Source organism: Oncorhynchus keta, chromosome 29 (genome assembly GCF_023373465.1).
Source record: "Oncorhynchus keta strain PuntledgeMale-10-30-2019 chromosome 29, Oket_V2, whole genome shotgun sequence".
Taxonomy (NCBI): domain Eukaryota; kingdom Metazoa; phylum Chordata; class Actinopteri; order Salmoniformes; family Salmonidae; genus Oncorhynchus; species Oncorhynchus keta.
In genome coordinates this window covers 38,843,435-38,862,864 of record NC_068449.1, presented here as the reverse complement: position 1 = coordinate 38,862,864, position 19,430 = coordinate 38,843,435, and the positions used below count along the sequence as shown (strand labels likewise).

At 44.9% G+C, this 19,430-nt stretch overlaps 1 protein-coding gene across 1 annotated transcript in view; it reads left to right on the top strand.

The window, feature by feature from the left end:
- The window catches only part of crip2 (cysteine-rich protein 2), a 48,403-nt gene extending 29,190 nt beyond the window's left edge, over positions 1–19,213 (top strand). Inside the window, exons 3-8 of the mRNA XM_035743573.2 lie at positions 12,260–12,317; positions 14,467–14,601; positions 15,040–15,108; positions 15,299–15,393; positions 15,713–15,770; positions 16,008–19,213. Of these exons, the coding sequence (XP_035599466.1) occupies positions 12,260–12,317; positions 14,467–14,601; positions 15,040–15,108; positions 15,299–15,393; positions 15,713–15,770; positions 16,008–16,075 (483 nt within the window). The 3' untranslated portion in view covers positions 16,076–19,213. The remainder of the gene's footprint in view (positions 1–12,259; positions 12,318–14,466; positions 14,602–15,039; positions 15,109–15,298; positions 15,394–15,712; positions 15,771–16,007) is intronic.
- Positions 19,214–19,430: the final 217 nt, after the last annotated feature.

Sequence of the window (19,430 nt, the reverse complement as noted above, 5' to 3'; positions counted from 1 at the left end):
CTGCCCACAACTTTTCTATAGGATTGAGGTCAGGTATTTGTGATGGCCACTCCAATACCTTGCCTTTGTTGTCCTTAAAGCCATTGTGCCACAACTTTGGAAGTATGCTTGGAGTCATTGTCCATTTGGAAGACCCATTTTGCAACCACGCTTTAACTTCCTGACTGATGTCTTGAGATGTTGCTTCAATATGTCCACATCATTTTCCATCCTCATGATGCTATCTATTTTGTGAAGTGCACCAGTCTCTCCTGCAGCAAAGCGCCCCCACAACATGATGTTGCCACCCCCGTGATTCACAGTTGGGATGGTGTTCTTCGGCTTGCAAGCCTCCCCCTTTTTCCTCCAAACATAACGATGGTCATTATGGCCAAACAGTTCTATTTTTGTTTCATCAGACCAGAGAATATTTCTCCAAATAGTACTATTTGTGTTCCCATGTGCAGTTGCAAACCGTAGTCTGGCTTTTTTATGGAGGTTTTGGAGCAGTGGCTTCTACCTTGCTGTGTGGCCTTTCAGGTTATATCTACCACACGGAACCCCACTAATCCTACCGACGGAAACGCACGAGGTGGCTAATAACAGACCTCCATCCTATGCTAGCTTGCTACCGATGGCCCGGCTAGCTGTCTAAATCGCCGTGACCCCAACCAACCTCACTACTCACTGGACCCTTTTGATCACTCGACTAAGCATGCCTCTCCTTAATGTCAATATGCCTTGTCCATTGCTGTTCTGGTTAGTGTTTATTGGCTTATTTCACTGTAGAGCCTCTAGTCCTGCTCACTATACCTTATCCAACCTATTAGTTCCACCACCCACACATGCGATGACATCTCCTGGTTTCAATTATGTTTCTAGAGACAATATCTCTCTCATCATCACTCAATACCTAGGTTTACCTCCACCGTATTCATATCCTACCATACCTTTGTCTGTACATTATACCTTGAAGCTATTTTATCGCCCCCAGAAACCCCCTTTTACTCTCTGTTCCAGACGATCTAGACAACCAATTCTTATTGCTTTTAGCTGTACCCTTATCCTACTCCTCCTCTGTTCCTCTGGCGATGTAGAGGTGAATCCAGGCCCTGCAGTGCCTAGCTCCACTCCTATTCCCCAGGCGCTCTCTTTTGATGACTTCTGTAACCGTAATAGCCTTGGTTTCATGCATGTTAACATTAGAAGCCTCCTCCCTAAGTTTACTCTATTCACTGCTTTAGCACACTCTGCCAACCCGGATGTTCTAGCTGTGTCTGAATCCTGGCTTAGGAAGACCACCAAAAATTGTGACATTTTCATCCCAAACTACAACCTTTTCAGACAAGATAGAACTACCAAAGGGGGCGGTGTTGCAATCTACTGCAAATATAGCCTGCAGAGTTCTGTCCTACTATCCAGGTCTGTACCCAAACATTTTGAACTTCTACTTTTAAAAATCCACCTCTCTAAAAACAAGTCTCTCACCGTTGCCGCCTGCTATAGACCACCCTCTGCCCCCAGCTGTGCTCTGGACACCATATGTGAACTGATTGCTCCCCATCTGTCTTCAGAGCTCGTGCTGCTCGGCGACCTAAACTGGAACATGCTTAACACCCCAGCCATCCTACAATCTAAGCTTGATGCCTTCAATCTCACACAAATTATCAATGAACCTACCAGGTACCTCTCCAAAGCCTTAAACACGGGCACTCTCATAGATATCATCCTAACCAACTTGCCCTCTGCTGTCTTCAACCAAGATCTCAGCGATCACTGCCTCATTGCCTGCATCTGTAATGGGTCAGCTGTCAGACGACCTCCACTCATCACTGTCAAACGCTCCCTGAATCACTTCAGCGAGCAGGCCTTTCTAATCGACCTGGCCGGGGTATCCTGGAAGGATATTGATCTCATCCCGTCAGTAGAGGATGCCTGGGTATTTTTTTTAAATGCATTCCTAACCATCTTAAATAAGCATGCCCCATTCAAGAAATTTAGAACCAGGAACAGATATAGCCCTTCGTTCTCCCCAGACCTGACTGCCCTTAACCAACGCAAAAACATCCTATGGCGTTCTGCATTAGCATCGAACAGCCCCCGTGATATGCAGCTGTTCAGGGAAGCTAGAAACCATTATACACGGGGAGTTAGAAAAGCCAAGGCTATCTTTTTCAAGCAGAAATTTGCTTCCTGCAACACTAACTCCAAAAAGTTCTGGGACACTGTAAAGTCCATGGAGAATAAGAACACCTCCTCCCAGCTGCCCACTGCACTGAAGATAGGAAACACTGTCACCACTGATAAAGCCACCATAATTGAGAATTTCAATAAGCATTTTTCTACGGCTGGCTATGCTTTCCACCTGGCTACTCCTACCCCGGTCAACAGCACTGCACCCCCCACAGCAACTCGCCCAAGCCTTCCCCATTTCTCCTTCTCCCAAATCCAGTCAGCTGATGTTCTGAAAGAGCTGCAAAATCTGGACCCCTACAAATCAGCCGGGCTAGACAATCTGGACCCTTTCTTTCTCAAATTATCTGCTGAAATTGTTGCCACCCCTATTACTAGCCTGTTCAACCTCTCTTTCGTGTCGTCTGAGATTCCCAAAGATTGGAAAGCAGCTGCGGTCATCCCCCTCTTCAAAGGGGCGGACACTCTTGACCCAAACTGCTACAGACCGATATCTATCCTACCTTGCCTTTCTATGGTCTTCGAAAGCCAAGTCAACTAACAGATTACCGACCATTTTGAATCTCACCATACCTTCTCTGCTATGCAAGCTGGTTTCAGAGCTGGTCATAGGTGCACCTCAGCCACGCTCAAGGTCCTAAACGATATCTTTAACCGCCATCGATAAGAAACATTACTGTGCAGTCGTATTCATTGATCTGGCCAAGGCTTTCGACTTTGTCAATCACCACATCCTCATCGGCAGACTCGACAGCCTTGGTTTCTCAAATGATTGCCTCGCCTGGTTCACCAACTACTTCTCTGATAGAGTTCAGTGTGTCAAATCGGAGGGTCTTCTGTCCGGACCTCTGGCAGTCTCTATGGGGGTGCCACAGGGTTCAATTCTTGGACCGACTCTCTTCTCTGTATACATCAATGATGTCGCTCTTGCTGCTGGTGAGTCTCTGATCCACCTCTACGCAGACGACACCATTCCGTATACTTCTGGCCCTTCTTTGGACACTGTGTTAACAACCCTCCAGGCAAGCTTCAATGCAATACAACTCTCCTTCTGTGGCCTCCAATTGCTCTTAAATACAAGTAAAACTAACCTCTTTCCCTACTGTATTTATTTTATTTATTTATTTATTTTGCTCCTTTGCACCCCATTATTTTTATTTCTACTTTGCACATTCTTCCACTGCAAATCTACCATTCCAGTGTTTTACTTGCTATATTGTATTTACTTTGCCACCGTGGCCTTTGTTTTTGCCTTTCCCTCCCTTATCTCACCTCATTTGCTCACATCGTATATAGACTTGTTTATACTGTATGATTGACTGTATGGTTGTTTTACTCCATGTGTAACTCTGTGTCGTTGTATGTGTCGAACTGCTTTGCTTTATCTTGGCCAGGTCGCAATTGTAAATGAGAACTTGTTCTCAACTTGCCTACCTGGTTTAATAAAGGTGAAAAAAAAGACTTGTTTTACTTTGGATACAGATAATTCTGTACCTGTTTCCTCCCAGCATCTTTACAAGGTCCTTTGCTATTGTTCTGGGATTGATTTGCACTTTTCGCATCAAAGTACGTTCATCTCTAGGAGACAGAATGCGTCTCCTTTCTGAGCGGTATAACGGCTGTGTGGTTCCATGGTGTTTATACTTTCGTACTATTGTTTGTACAGATGAACGTGGTACCTTCAGGCGTTTGGAAATGGCTCCCAAGGATGAACCAGACTTGTGGAGGTCTACAATTTTTTTTCTGAGGTCTTGGCTGATTTCTTTTGATTTTCCCATGATGTCAAGCAAAGAGGCACTGAGTTTGAAGATAGGCCTTGAAATACATCCACAGGTACACCTCCAATTGACTCTAATTATGTCAATTAGCCTATCATAATCTTCTAAAGCCATCACATAATTTTCTGGAATTTTCCAAGCTGTTTAAAGGCACAGTCAACGTAGTGTATGTAAACATCTCACCCACTGGAATTGTATTGTGAAATAATCTGTCTGTAAACAATTGTTGGAAAAACTACTTGTCTTGCATAGAGTAGATGTCCTAACCGACTTGCCAAACCTATTGTTTGTTACAAAGAAATTTGTGGAGTGGTTGAAAAACGAGTTTTAATGACTCCAACCTAAGTGTATGTGAACTACCGACTTCAACTGTAGATCAGTAGCTCTCAAGACGACATTACCATCACCGTTCTATAGGCCTAGAGCTTAGCCTACAGCTGTACTCTGTAGATGTGCTGCCTGTGTCCTTGCTGAAGGTTAGCTGTGACTTCATGACCTAGCCAGCCAGCCCATAGAAATACCAGTACAATATATTATAAAACTGTTTTATTTCATTCAATGAGTCAGCCATTCTATTTTTACCATGTCTGTGTTTTATAATGAATACAATATATCACCGCCAGTCCTCTCATATCTCCTCCATACACTCTTAGTATGACTCAGCACTGGTCCCTGGGCCTGGATCAGAACAGAAAGGAAGGAGAGGTGTACATGCAGCCTTTTTCATGACCTAGCAGTCAAAACCATTCTATTTCCACCTTGTCTGTACATGAAGACTGAATATCCCCTTCAGTCATCCCTCAAATAAACTCAGCAAAAAAAGAAACGTCCTCTCACTTCCAACTGCGTTTATTTTCAGCAAACTTAACATGTATAAATATTTGTATGAACATAACAAGATTCAACAACTGAGACATAAACTGAACAAGGGTAGGGTATGGTGTGTGTCTATTTGTCAATAACTGCTGGTGCGCGATGTCTCATATAAAGTAAGTGTTGCTCGCCTGAGGTAGAGTGCCTTATCATAAGCTGTAGACCGCATTATTTACCAAGAAAGTTGTCATCTACAGTTGAAGTCGGAAGTTTACATACACCTTTGCCAAATACATTTAAACTCAGTTTATTTCAGCTTTTATTTCTTTCATCACATTCCCAGTGGGTCAGAAGTTTACATACACTCAATTAGTATTTGGGAGCATTGCCTTTAAATTGTTTAACTTGGGTCAAATGTTTCAGGTAGCCTTCCAAAAGCTTCTCACAATAAGTTGGGTGAATTTTGGCCCATTGCTCCTGACAGAGCTGGTGTAACTGAGTCAGGTTTGTAGGCCTCCTTGCTCGTACACATTTTTTTAGTTCTGCCCACAAATTTTCTATAGGATGAGGTCAGGGCTTTGTGATGGCCACTCCCATACCTTGACTTTGTTGTCCTTAAGCCATTTTGCCACAACTTTGGAAGTATGCTTGGGGTCATTGTCCATTTGGAAGACCCATTTGCAACCAAGCTTTAACTTCCTGATTGATGTCCTGAGATGTTGCTTCAATATATCCACATAATTTTCCATTCTCATGATGCTCATGGACTACATGAAAAGGAAGGCCGATCAGACCCCCATTAACATCGACGGGGCAGTAGTGGAGTGGGTTGAGAGTTTCAAGTTCCTTGGTGTCCACATCACCAACAAACTATCACGGTCCAAACATACCAAGACAGTTGTGAAGAGGACACCTTTTCCCCCTCAGGAGACTGAAAACATTTGGCATGGGTCCCCAGATCCTCAAACAGTTATACAGCTGCCCATCGAGAGCATCACCGCCTGGTATGGCAACTGCTTGGCATCCGACTGTAAGGCGATACAGAGGGTAGTGTGTACGGCCCAATACATCACTGGAGCCAAGCTTCCTGTATATATATATATATACTAGGCAGTGTCAGAAGAAGGCCCAAAAAATTGTCAAAGGACTCCAGTCACCCAAGTCATAGACTGTTCTCTCTGCTACAGCACGGCAAGCGGTACCGGAGCACCAAGTCTAGGTCCAAAAGGCTCCTTAACAGCTTCTACCCTCAAGCCATAAGACTGTTGAACAATTAATCAAATGGCCACCTGGACTATTTACATTGACCCACCCCATTTGTTTTTACATAGCTGCTACTCATTGTTTATTATCTATGCATAGTCACTTTACCCCTACCTGTACAAATTATCTCAAATTACCCCTGCACATTGACTGGGTACCGGTACCCCCTGTATATAGCCTTGTTATTGTTATGTAATTTTATTGTGTTACTTTTTACTTAACACTTTCTTGAACTGCATTGTTGGTTAAGGGCTTGTAAGTAAGCATTTCATGGTAGTCGGCGTATGTGACAAATAACATTTGATTTGATATTGGTTATGTCGGTGTGAAACAGCCCTGTCCCTTGGTCTGGATCAGAACAGAACAGGAAGGAAAGAAGGATGTGATTTCTGCAGCTTTATATGACACAAAATCACACAAGCTATTCCCCACCCAGCTCAGACCAGACGCTAGCCAGTCGTCAGTAGATACTAGATGCAGTCCTAGCCTGGGTTGTTTAATCTCTCTCTCATCATTACATCATATAAATGTTCTTTCTCCATGTCCTCTCCACAATTTCCCTCCAGACCCCAGTAGATAAGCCTGGTCCCAGATCTGGTTGTACAATATACTGTAAATAGATCTTGGACCACGCAATAACCAAATCCAATACAGTACAAACAGATCTGGGACCAGGCTTTATCCAACTCCCATACAGCACAAACAGATCTGGGACCAGGCTTTATCCAAATCCAATACAGCACCAACACATATGGGACCAGGCTTTAACCAACTCCAATACAGCACAAACAGATCTGGGACCAGGCTTTAACCAACCCCAATACAGCACAAACAGATCTAGTAGTGTACTATAAGAAAAGACAAGGAATGTAGTCCGTGTGCTGTGAGGAGATCCCAGGCACAGTACAGCAGAGGTCAGGGTCTCTATAAGCAGAGGACAGGGGAATAACGATGGGGGAGATGGCACCACTGCCCCCTGGGGCTCCATGGATGGCAGATGGCAGAGTCATAAGGTCATCAGTATACTTCCCATCCGAAACCGTAATGAACAGTTTGTGCATGTGTTATGATGACATATTGTAATGTTTTTGTTTGTTTTGGTCTTCTGTAAGGTTTATTTTCAGCTGTTCGTGCACACTAATACTTTTTTTCAAGGCAAGCTGAAGTTCAGTTCAGGTTGAAGTTGAAGATCAGTCTACGCCCCTTCGTTGGTCATTGGTCAACAGTAGTGATTCTTGCAATTTGAGAGACAACTTGATTTCACGCACATTTTTTCACTTGGGAAATACTGCAATATCTTAGATTAATTCTGACTATTTTGTGGAAGTGTATACTGGCTACGGCGCCTCAAGATGGACAAACAGGCTGTTGCATCTTTTTCTCTTTTTTTAAGTGAAGGTCTTTTTTTAAGGGAGTATGCGAGTTCGGCTAGCCGCCAGCCAACTGTAGCATACAGAAGCCTTTAGCAAGCCTCCATAGTACACATTATGCACACACACACAGACCAAGCCTTCATCCTGGCTCTATCCAAGGAGGAGGTCATAACTCTGTTACGACACACAGAGAACCTTCCAAGATCATGTTTGTACTAATTCCCCTCACCATGGGTCCTGATACAGGTATACAGTTGATAATGGGCCTGGGTCTTACCACGCAAAGGCAAAGGGAGCAGGATGAGCGGTGGTGGTGGTGGTGGTGGTGTGTGTGTGTGTGTGTGTGTGTGTGTGTGTGTGTGTGTGTGTGTGTGTGTGTGTGTGTGTGTGTGTGTGTGTGTGTGTGTGTGTGTGTGTGTGTGTGTGTGTGTGTGTGTGTGTGTGTGTGTGTGTCACGAGGAAGGGGGCTGTATGAGATCAGATTCGGGGTCAGGGAAAGACTAGGGCTGTGACGGTCATGGATTTTGGATGGCGGTAGTTGGCCAGCCAAATGATTGCAGTCACCGTAATTAACCGTTCGGATAGTGAAAAAAGAAACACGGTCATTTTCTCCTCTCCTCCACTCTTGACTGCATGTGCCGCCATAGAAATAGAATGAATAGAACTGGTGTCTCAATTCATGTCAATGATGGCATAATGGGTGGACTGGCGGCCATTGCGATTCTACTAATAGGAGCAAAGCAGGAAGAAAAAGGAGGAAGTAAAAGCAGGAAGTGTACCCATCAACACGTGTGGTGGTTTGTTGATTCAACTCAACTGACATTACTTAAAATACATTCCATTGCATGAGGCGCGTCAGTTAACATGGGGCCTTTTTTAACTAGGCAAGTCAGTTAAGAACAAATTCTTATTTACAATGGCGGCCTACCCTGGCCAAACCCGGACGATGCTGGGCCAATTGTGCGCTGCCCTATGGGACTCTCAATCACGACCGGTTGTGATACAGCCTGGAATTGAACCAGGGTCTGTAGTTATGCCTCTAGTACTGAGATGCAGTGCTTTAGACCGCTGTGCCACTCGGGGGCCCTTATTCAGCACGGTCAATAATTTCATCAGCACTTTCATAAGCCATAAAGTGTGCATTCTCCCTATTTCCACTCACACTACAACCAGCACTGCAGCTGAAATTAATGAGTGTAGCAAAGTGTTTCCATAAGTTTGCATTGTTATTATAAGCGGCTTGTCTTTTATAATATAGAGGAATATTTCGCTTTCTCTGGTCATAGAAGTGTTTACCATGAGGAGCCAAGGATGGAATCAGAGCAGTCGTCGAAGTTGAGGTGTGCGTCTGAGAGTGTGGAGGAGTTATTGGACAAATTGGAGGAGAGTGAATGGAGGGGAGATTATGAGACATTCGAGGAGTTGTTGATAAAATTGGAGTAGAGTGAAGAGAGAGAGCTGTCGGTTTGGCGCAGTATTACACGGCACTCGTCCTGAGGTGCGTGCTGGCCGTCTGGTTAAGACTGTGCCAGCCTCATGCACCAGGCCTCCTGTGCACCTCCCTAGCCCTGCACGTCCTGTGCCAGCTCAGCGCTACAGTGCTCCTAGCCGTGCTACCCATGGCGGGCGTTTACTAGTCAGCCACCGTGTTATGCGGTGGAACGCACGGTTTCCCCAGTACGCGTGCTTAGCCCGGTGAGCTACATCCCAGCTCCCCACATCTGCTGGGCTAGGGTGAAGATCCAGCCAGGGCGGATGGTGCCAGCCCTGCTCTCAAGATCTCCAGTACGCCTTCACGGTCCCGTCCATCCAGTGCCACCTCCACGCACCAGCCCTCCGCTGGCAGCCCCCCGCACCAGGCTTTCTCTCCATCCTTTGTCTACAGGTGCTCCTGCCTGTCCAGAGCTGCTAGAGTCTCCTGCCTGTCCAGGGCTGCTAGAGTCTCCCGCCTGTCCAGGGCTGCTAGAGTCTCCCGCCTGTCCAGGGCTGCTAGAGTCTCCCGCCTGTCCAGGGCTGCTAGAGTCTCCCGCCTGTCCAGGGCTGCTAGAGTCTCCCGCCTGTCCAGGGCTGCTAGAGTCTCCCGCCTGTCCAGGGCTGCTAGAGTCTCCCGCCTGTCCTGAGCCGCCAGTCTGCAAGGAGCCGCCAGTCTGCAAGGAGCCGCCAGTCTGCCAGGAGCCGCCAGTCTGCCAGGAGCCGCCAGTCTGCCAGGAACCGCCAGTCAGCCAGGAGCCGCCAGAGCCGCCCGTCTGCAAAGAGCCGCCAGTCTTCAAAGAGCCGTCAGTCTGCAAGGAGCCGCCAGTCTGCAAGGAGCCGCCAGAGCTGCTAGTCTGAAAGGAGCCTCCAGAGCCGCCAGTCTGCAAGGAGCCTCCAGAGCCACCAGTCTGCAAGGAGCCGCCAGAGCCGCCAGTCTGCAAGGAGCCGCCAGTCTGCAAGGAGCCGCCAGTCTGCAGGGAGCCGCCAGTCAGCCAGGATCTGCCAGAGCCGTCAGTCAGCCAGGATCTGCCAGAGCCGTCAGTCAACCAGCCTGAGCTACCTCTCTGTCCTGCGCTACCCCTCGGTCCTGAGCTACCCCTCGGTCCTGAGCTACCCCTTGATTCCGAGCTGCCCCTCGGTCCTGAGCTGCCCCTCGGTCCTGAGCTACCCCTCAGTCCAGAGCTGCCCCTCAGTCCTGAGGAGTTTGTTTAGTCCAGTGGGGCCCTTTTAGTAGGGTTGCCAGTCCAGGGTCGGCGGCGAGGGTCGCCGTTCCTAGGAGGAGACTAAAGTGGATAAAGACTATGGTGGAGTGGGGTCCATATCCCGCGCCAGAGCCGCCACCGTGGACAGACGCCCACCCAGACCCTCCCCTATGGATTTAGGTATGCGGCCAGGAGTCCGCACCTTTGGGGGTACTGTCATGCCCTGGCCTTAGTTATGGGGGATTTATGTGGTTTGTCTGGTCTAGGGGTTTTGTATGTTTATGGGGTGTTTTCTAGTCTAGGTGATTATGTAAGTCTATGGTTGCCTAGATAGGTTCTCAATTAGAGGCAAGTGTTTATCGTTGTCTCTGATTGGGAACCATATTTAGGCAGCCATGTTCTTTGGGTATTTTGTGGGTGGTTGTCTTCTGTCTTTGTGTCTATGCACCAGATAGGACTGTTTAGTTTTTTTCACATTTGTTGTTTTGTATTTTGTAGTGTTCACGTGTATTGTCCTTATTAATAAACATGTTGAACACTAACCACGCTGCATTTTGGTCCTCCTCTCCTTCAACGGAAGAAAACCGTTACAGAAGTAACATCATTAATTGGTGCATGAGGCAGAAATGGATGTGGGAAATTGGAAAGGCGAATGTCTCCTCCTATTTGTGTCTGGGAAGTGAGTGGGCTAGGCTCTGGGCTCTGGACTGGGATAGTTGATCCATCTTTAGGGTAGTCATACCGCAGTGAATTATAACCACACACTAGGCTGGGTAATCCATCTTTCAGGTCCTACTGGTCCTGCTGTAGGGAAATACAACCAGAACTGTGAGGGGACCAGAGCTGTCTAGTGGACACAATGAAGCCCTGTGTGCTGGACCTTCCCTCCTGACAAACCCATCAGTGCCTATTAGTCAGAAAGAGAGACTAATATTACCAGAACTTTTACTGTATAGGCCCCATAGATGTTACAACCCCTGCGGATCTGTGTCTGTCTAACACACACACACACTGTGTCTGCCTGTCTGTTTCTAGCTCCTGTTACAGCGCTACATGTACTTCCTGTCATGGGTAATACATTATAGATAGTTGAGAAGAGAAACAGGCTGTTTTCTACTCTGGGTTTCTGAGTGGAATAAGATGCCACGTGGGTGTGAAGGGATTGTGCGACTAAAGCAGTTTGTTCCCACAGTCGGCATTGGCACGTGGCCTTGTGCTGTGGCGTTGGTACCATAGCCTCCTTCATCCCCCTCTGCCTGTCCACTTTGGCTGTATCTCAATTCATCCACTCTCTTCCCGTCCTACTCACTGTATTGGAGGAGACCTTTTTTGACCTTTTTCTCCAATCCATTTTGTCGAGGCGGCAAGGAGAGAAATTGAGGAATGGCGGAAAGATTAGTTAGGAAAGAGCTCTGGACTGGATGTCTTCTCTCTGGCCCAGGCCCTGATCCCTCTGCTGCCTGTCCATGCTGTTACATGACCATTTGATATGACCACTGACAACTATTACATGACCACCATCATCCCAGCATGCATTAGGAGGGACATAGGGTCCTAACAGACTCATCTCTAAGCCTTCGACTGACCTCTGTCATCCTACAAGGCCCATACACGCTAGGTAGGGTTGCAAAAATCTGTGGGGGGGAAACGTACTGAACACGACCCAGTATTAGGGTTGCAAAATGCTGGTAACTTTCCCTAAATTCCCAGGTTTCCCAGAAATCCTGGTTGGAGGATTTCTGGGAAACCTGGGAATTTAGGGAAAGTTACCAGCATTTTGCAACCCTAATACTGGGTCATGTTCAGTACGTTTCTTGAATGATTTCCACCTACTTAATAGGACCCTGATGTGAGGTGTTTGATTAATCAACAGTACTGGTCTCCTGTTTACAACCACAACTGATACCTGGGCTGGAACATTGTGACACATTAGAAAATGGAGATCAAGCCAGACTGACTTTCTTTCTCCCTTTCTCTTTCTCAGGAGGCTGTGGTGTTTTTTTTCTGTCTCTCTCCTACACACACGCGCACACACAATCCAATAACCTTTTTTTCCAAAGATGCATGAGTCTGGCTAGAAGATGGAAATTGCCAAGCTATGGTTGTCAGTCTTGTGAGGTTTGGGCTTATAAATGTCATTTACTCACCGTCAGTCATTCTTCTTCTCTTTATTCCCTGTCTACAGCATGATGGGAAGCCCTTCTGCCACAAACCATGCTATGCTGCCCTCTTTGGACCAAAAGGTGAAGTACATCTTACTATTGTCATAAGGCATACATTAGATCAGGATGGCAATTCCATGGTAAAAGAATGATGCTCAAATGTTTCACTTACTTTAAAGTCATACCAAAAACAATGTTTGCAAAGTTTAACAAACTATACAACTCTATGCACAAGGACAACTTTTAACAATTTCAACTGAAAACTTTCCAAAAACACATTCACTTGAAGAAAAGTGAGGACGCAAAGTTTGGTAACAGAATGACGGCACAAACAACGCAAACCGTCATTCTGTTACCAAACTTTGCATCTGCACTGTTCTTCAAGTAAATGTGTTTTTGTCAAATGTTCAGTGGAAGTTGTTAAAAGTAGTGAATAGAGTTGTGTGGTTAGGGGTATTCAAATCCTTCCCTACTAGGTCTGGAGCCTTCTGGTTTTCTGTTCTCTTCTACACTACTGTTAAAAAGTTTGGGGTCACTTAGAAATGTCCTTGTTTTTGAAAGTATAGCTATTTGTTTGTCCATTAAAATAACATCAAATTGATCAGAAATACAGTGTAGACATTGTTAATGTTGTAAATGACTGGTGGAGCTGGAAACTGCAGATTTTTTATGGATTATCTACGTAGGCGTACAGAGGCCCATTATCAGCAACCATCACTCCTGTGCTCCAATGGCACGTTGTGTTAGCTAATCCAAGTTTATTATTTTCAAAGGCTAATCGATCATTAGAAAACCCTTTTGAAATTTTTAACACAGCTGAAAACTGTTGTTCTGATTTAAAGAAGCAATAAAACTGGCCTTCTTTACAATAGTTGAGTATCTGGAGCATCAGCATTTGTGGGTTCGATTGCAGGCTCAAAATGGCCAGAAACAAAGAACTTTCTTCTGAAACTCATCAGTCTATTCTTGTTCTGAGAAATTAAGTCTATTTCATGAGAGAAATTGCCAAGAAACTGAAGATCTCGTACAACGCTTTGTACTACTCCCTTCACAGAACAGCGCAAACTGGCTCTAACAAGAATAGAAGGAGGAGTGGGAGGCCCCAGTGCACAACTGAGCAAGAGGACGAGTATATTAGAGTGTCTAGTTTCAGAAACAGACGCCTCACAAGTCCTCAACTGGCAGCTTCATTAAATAGTACCCGCAAAGCACCAGTCTCAATGTCAACAGTGAAAAGGCAACTCCGGGATGCTGGCCGTCAAGGCAGTTGCAAAGAAAAAGCCACATCTCAGACTGGCCAATAAAATTAAAAGATTAAGATGGGCAAAAGAACACAGACACTGGACAGAGGAAGATTTGAAAAATGTGTTATGGACAGACAAATCTAAGTTTGAGGTGTTCGGATCACGAAGAAGAACATTCGTGAGACGCAGAAAAAATGAAAAGACGCTGGAAGAGTGCTTGACGCCAAATGTCAAGCATGGTGGAGGCAATGTGATGGTCTGGGGGTGCTTTGGTGGTGGTAAAGTTGGAGATTTGTACAGGGTAAAAGGGATCTTGAAGAAGGAAGGCTATCACTCCATTTTGCAACACCATGCCATACCCTGTGGAAGGCACTTAATTGGAACCAATTTCCTCCTACAACAGGACAATGACCCAAAGCACAGCTCCAAACTATGCAATAACTATTTAGGGAAGAAGCAGTCAGCTGGTATTCTGTCTATAATGGAGTGGCCAGCAGTCACCCGATCTCAACCTTATTGTGGGAGCAGCCTGACCTTTATGGTACCTAAGAAGTGCCTAAGAAGTGCCTATCAAGCCAATCCAACTTGTGGGAGGTGCTTCAGGAAGCATGGGGTGAAATCTCTTCAGATTACCTCAACAAATTGACAACTAAAATGCCAAAGGTCTGCAAGGCTGTAATTGCTGGCTGTAAATTACTACCTCATGAAGCTGGTTGAGAGAATGCCAAGCGTGTGTAAAGCTGTCATCAAGGCAAAGGGTGGCTACTTTAAAGATCCTCAAATATAAATAATATTTTGATTTGTTTATCACTTTTTTTGGTTACGACATGATTCTATCTGTATTTTTTTCATAGTTTTGATGTCTTCACTATTATTTTACCATTTAGAAAATAGTACAAAATAAAGAAAAACCCTTGAATTAGTAGGTGTGTCCAAACTGGTCTAAATCTAACCTCTGACTTCTCTCTACCCTATGACCACTGAAGGTGTGAACATTGGCGGAGCAGGGTCCTATGTGTATGAAGCCCCCGTCAGCAATAACCTAGCCTCTACTGACTTGAACGCCCCCCCCAAGCCTGCTGAGGAGAAGAAAGTGTTTGCACCCAGGGCACCTGTCAAAGGTACATGCTAGTGTGTGTGTGTGCATGTTCTTTCGCACATGCATGTGTATGTGTCCACATATGTAACTGAAGACATGGGAAAAGTTGTGAAATAGTGAAAGTAGCTGCCTACAGATCTGAGTTTGATATTAAGGGGAAGTAGACTTGGTCTTCCTGCTGACTCAGTGATGAGACCTACTATACAGGCCAGGCTCACACCAGGGATGGTCCCAGTGGACTTTCTCAAGCTGTTCACACTGCGTTTTCCCACAGTTGCAGACCAGAGGCTATACTAGTGTGTGTGTGTGTGTGTGTGTGTGTGTGTGTGTGTGTGTGTGTGTGTGTGTGTGTGTGTGTGTGTGTGTGTGTGTGTGTGTGTGTGTGTGTGTGTGTGTGTGTGTGTGTGTGTGCAGGTATCTGCTGGGGAACTCTCTTTCTGACTCTTCTGTTTCTCTACAGCTTCCAGCATCACCACCTTCTCTGGTGAGGCCAACCTGTGTCCCAGGTGCAGCAAGAAGGTCTACTTTGGTAAGTAGCCATGGCACACTACCAGGCTCAGAATAAACTGTTAGGTGTTAGATTACAACTGGACCTGTCGTGCAGTTGCCATGATGACGTGTCCTCCTGTGTGTCTTTTCCTTTTGAATGACATTTGAGCATTTCCGACACACCTACCGCTGAGGTCATTGATTTCTAAGTTATTGTGTGTGTATGGCAGCTGAGAAGGTAACGTCCCTGGGGAAGGACTGGCATCGGCCCTGTCTCCGCTGTGAGAGGTGCAGCAAGACCCTGGCCGCCGGCAGCCACGCAGAGGTAGGTACGGAGAGATGAGGGGAGGGAGAAAGGGATGAGGAGGGGTGTGAAAGAGGAAGGAAATTTAAACAGGTGTAAAAAAACAATCAATGTTCAAGGGAATCCGTCTGAGCAAGGGACAACACAGAATCACTGAACTACGAATCATCTTGGATCCTAAATAACTGCTCATTATGTTATCAAGATTAGGGACACAGCACCTTGCTCAAGCCGGTTTTCTTGAATGCACCTGAATGGCAAAAATGCGTCATAATTATGTTCTGAATGAATACATGGTATGATTGCACATTTTCATACAGTGTCTTTTGTGTTATAACAGCATAATGGCCAGCCATACTGCCACAAGCCATGCTATGCTTGTCTCTTTGGACCCAAAGGTAGGTGCTTGTCTTTAGTCAACCACTAGGTGGTGCTGTTGTCCATAAATATTAGCTATACTTTAACAATAGCCTATGCTGGGTGTTATAGCTGTTAAAAGAAACTGCTTATATTGCACTTCCTACATAAAAGTGATGCAAAACCACCAAAAGAAAATAAGTGATTTGTTATACTGTAACACATTTTCAGCATTTGATACTGATGCCTGTTTGTCTGTGGTGTTCTTGTGTCTCCAGGAGTGAACACTGGAGGTGTTGGCAGCTACATCTATGAGAAGGAGGTCAGCACAGAGGCCCAGCCCTGAGCTACTGCGGTCTGTCCCGTCCCCAGCCTCAACCTCTCCAATACTAATACCACAATCCAACACAGTATTATTAACACTAGGCTTTAGCCCCTATAGCTCCTTCTATAAGCAGCCCTGAGAGACCCAAGGCCTCTCTTCCAGCTCCTCCCATTTAACCACCCCTGACCCCAAATATTTCACCACCTGGCCCAGCCCATCTCAGGCTCCTAGCACTGCAGTCCTCTAATATACACTAATATATATATATACACTAATATACATATACACTGACCAATAGTATGTGGACACCTGTTCGTCGATTACAAAATCATGGGCATTAATATGGAGTTGGTCCCTCCTTTGCTGCCACAGCAGCCCCCACTCTTCTGGGAAGGCTTTCCACTAGATGTTGGAACATTGCTGCAGGGACTTGCTTCCATTCAGCCACAAAAGTATTAGTGAGGTCGGGCACTGATGTTGGGCGATAAGGCCTGGCTCGCAGTCTGTGTTCCAATTCATCCCAAAGGTGTTTGATGGGGTTGAGGTCAGGACTCTGTGCAGGCCAGTCAAGTTCTTTTACACCGACCTTGACAAACCATTTCTGTACGGACCTCGCTTTGTGCACGGGGGCATTGTCATGCTGAAACAGGCAAGGGCCTTCCCCAAACTGTTGCCTCAATGTTGGAAGCATAGAATCGTATGCAATGAATGTTATAGTATGCTGTAGCGTTAAGATTTCCCTTCACTGAATCTAAGGGGCCTAGCCCGAATCATCAAAAACATTGGGGCAGGTAGCTTTTTCCTGGCATTCGTCCGTTGGGACTGCAAGATGGTTAAGCATGATTCATCACTCCAGAAAACGCATTTCCACTGCTCCAGAGCCCAATGGCGGCGAGCTTTACACCACTCCAGCTGATGCTTGGCATTGCACATGGTGATCTTAGGCTTGTGTGCAGCTGCTCTGCGATGGAAACCCATTTCATGAAGCTCCTGACAAACAGTTATTGTGCTGACGTTGCTTCCAGAGGCAGTTTGGAACTCAGTAGTGAGTGTTGAAAATGAGGACAGACTATTTTTACACGCTTCAGCTTTCGGCGGTCCTGTTCTGTGAACTTGTGTGACCTACCGCTTGTTGCTCCTCAACGTTTCCACTTTACAATGACAGCACTTACAGTTGACTGGGGCAGCTCTAGCAGGGCAGAAATGTGACGATTTGACTTGTAGGAAAGGTGGCATCCTGTGATCGGTTCTTATAAATCACAAGTGCCGTAATATCGGCAGGTGCTTTTTCAAATCTTTAAAAAATAAACCATCTCTAAAGCTTTGCATGGAACAAAATGTTATGTTTGTCATATTAGTTTATTTTTTCCCCCCATGTGCTGGTATTTTTTTTGTGTTAAGATTATTGCGTATTAGTTCGATGCCACGTTGAAAGTCACTGAGGTCTCCAATATTTGTCTATGGAGAGTGCATGGCTGTGTGCTCGATTGTATACACCGGTCAGCAATGGGTGTGGCTGAAATAGCCACATCCACTCATTTGAAGGCGTGTCCACATACTTTTGTATATATAGTGTAGCTTGACTCTTCCCAAACACTTTATTAAATTATATTTTATTTACGCTTCAAAAAGAAAATATAATTTATGGGACACAATTTAACCCTGAGTGGGTTCTTCATATTACTGTATGGAGTTACCATTCTCTCTCCCACTGAAACATAAGTTCTTCACCTTTTATGAGTTCATGATTAGTTTATGTCATGTTTATGTATATTTACGAGCGTGGATATAAGCACATTATAACCCCATATACAATGTTACTTTAATAACTGCAATAAAACATTTTTTTTATTTCCCTTTTATTTAATTTTAAGCACCCCTAACGCAGCCTTTGTGGGGGAGTTTAGAGACGAGACCAGGTGAAATAGGTCGTATGATCCCTGTCTGTAACATAACACATCTATTTCCTCAGAGTAGTGATACATGGTGTTTTTAGGGGAGGTGTTGCGTTGTCATGGTAACACACTGACAGGCATGCAGGTGTACCTGGGAGAGAGGCAGTAGTCTGGCGGCAGGTGCAGGTGGTGCTGTTTCAGGACAGGAGCACCACTTTAAATCCCTCCTGCTAGATTTATGGGTTAAGACCTAGATTTATACAGTTTTGGCCGCCCGACTACATTCCTGATCAAATGGATGATATAAAAAAAAGTATCTGGGGTTTAAGTTCCAGAAAGAGTCTGGATCATTTTAAAAGATGGTATTTTAGGGTTGTGGGTCAATAAGGGTAGCCAGGTTCATGATCTGTTTGTACTGTTTTGCCTATGGTCATTGCACGTCAATGGATACCGTAGTATCCACACAGCACATACACATCTGGAACCAGGATATTTTGAGGGTCCTGTTACTGGGTTGACATGGTACAGTAGATTGTTTATGCACAGTACTGCATTGGGTTCCAGACATGGAAATCATTTTAAATTGGGTTTGAAATAAACAGGATGTGTTTATTCATTTATTAAGAATAAGAAGACTATACCAGTAAAATTGCATAAGGAAAGTGCATTGTACTACGGCTATGGGACAAATGAATGAAGGAAGGAAAAGAAGCTGGGGCAACATGAACTTGTAGGATATAGAGTGATGACCAGAGTGAAGCTGTACAATTCGATATGGTCAGAATGTTATTGTAGTAAGAAACCCTTGATGTATTTCTACCTGAGATTTCTATGAGCTAACTGAAGTATTATACCTTAGTAGGAGGTAGCCAATAGAAACACAGGTGCATCTGAAATGGCACCCTGTTCCCTGTTTAGTGCACTAATTTTGAACAGGGCTCCCGTCAAAAGTATTGCACTATGTAGGGAATAGGATGCCATTTTGGGACAAACACATAGTAACTGAAACACTGCAGACAAAGCATTATGTTATAATGTGCTTTAGTATTATATATATATATATATATATATATATATATATATATATATATAAATTAGGACTGTTGTGATGATTTGATTATAATGATCTGTTATGAACTGTTTTGTGTAGTAAGGCTTGATTAAAACACTTCAGGAGTCACTGTAGAGAAATAAAATGGCTGCACTTCAGTCCTGCTGCTTCCGTCTTCTTAATCCCTTCATTAAACTTTCTATATATACTGTTGATCTGATCTCCTGTGGTTTGTGTGTGTGTAGGGGGGGGTTATCCCAGAGCATATAAATATACTGTACATCTTTACATTTACAGTGCCTTCAGAATGTATTCATACCCCTTGATTTATGCCACAAGTTGTTGTGTTACAGCCTCAATTCAAAATGAATTAAATATGCGTTTTTTTCTTCCATCTACACACAATACCCCATAATGACAAAGTGAAAAC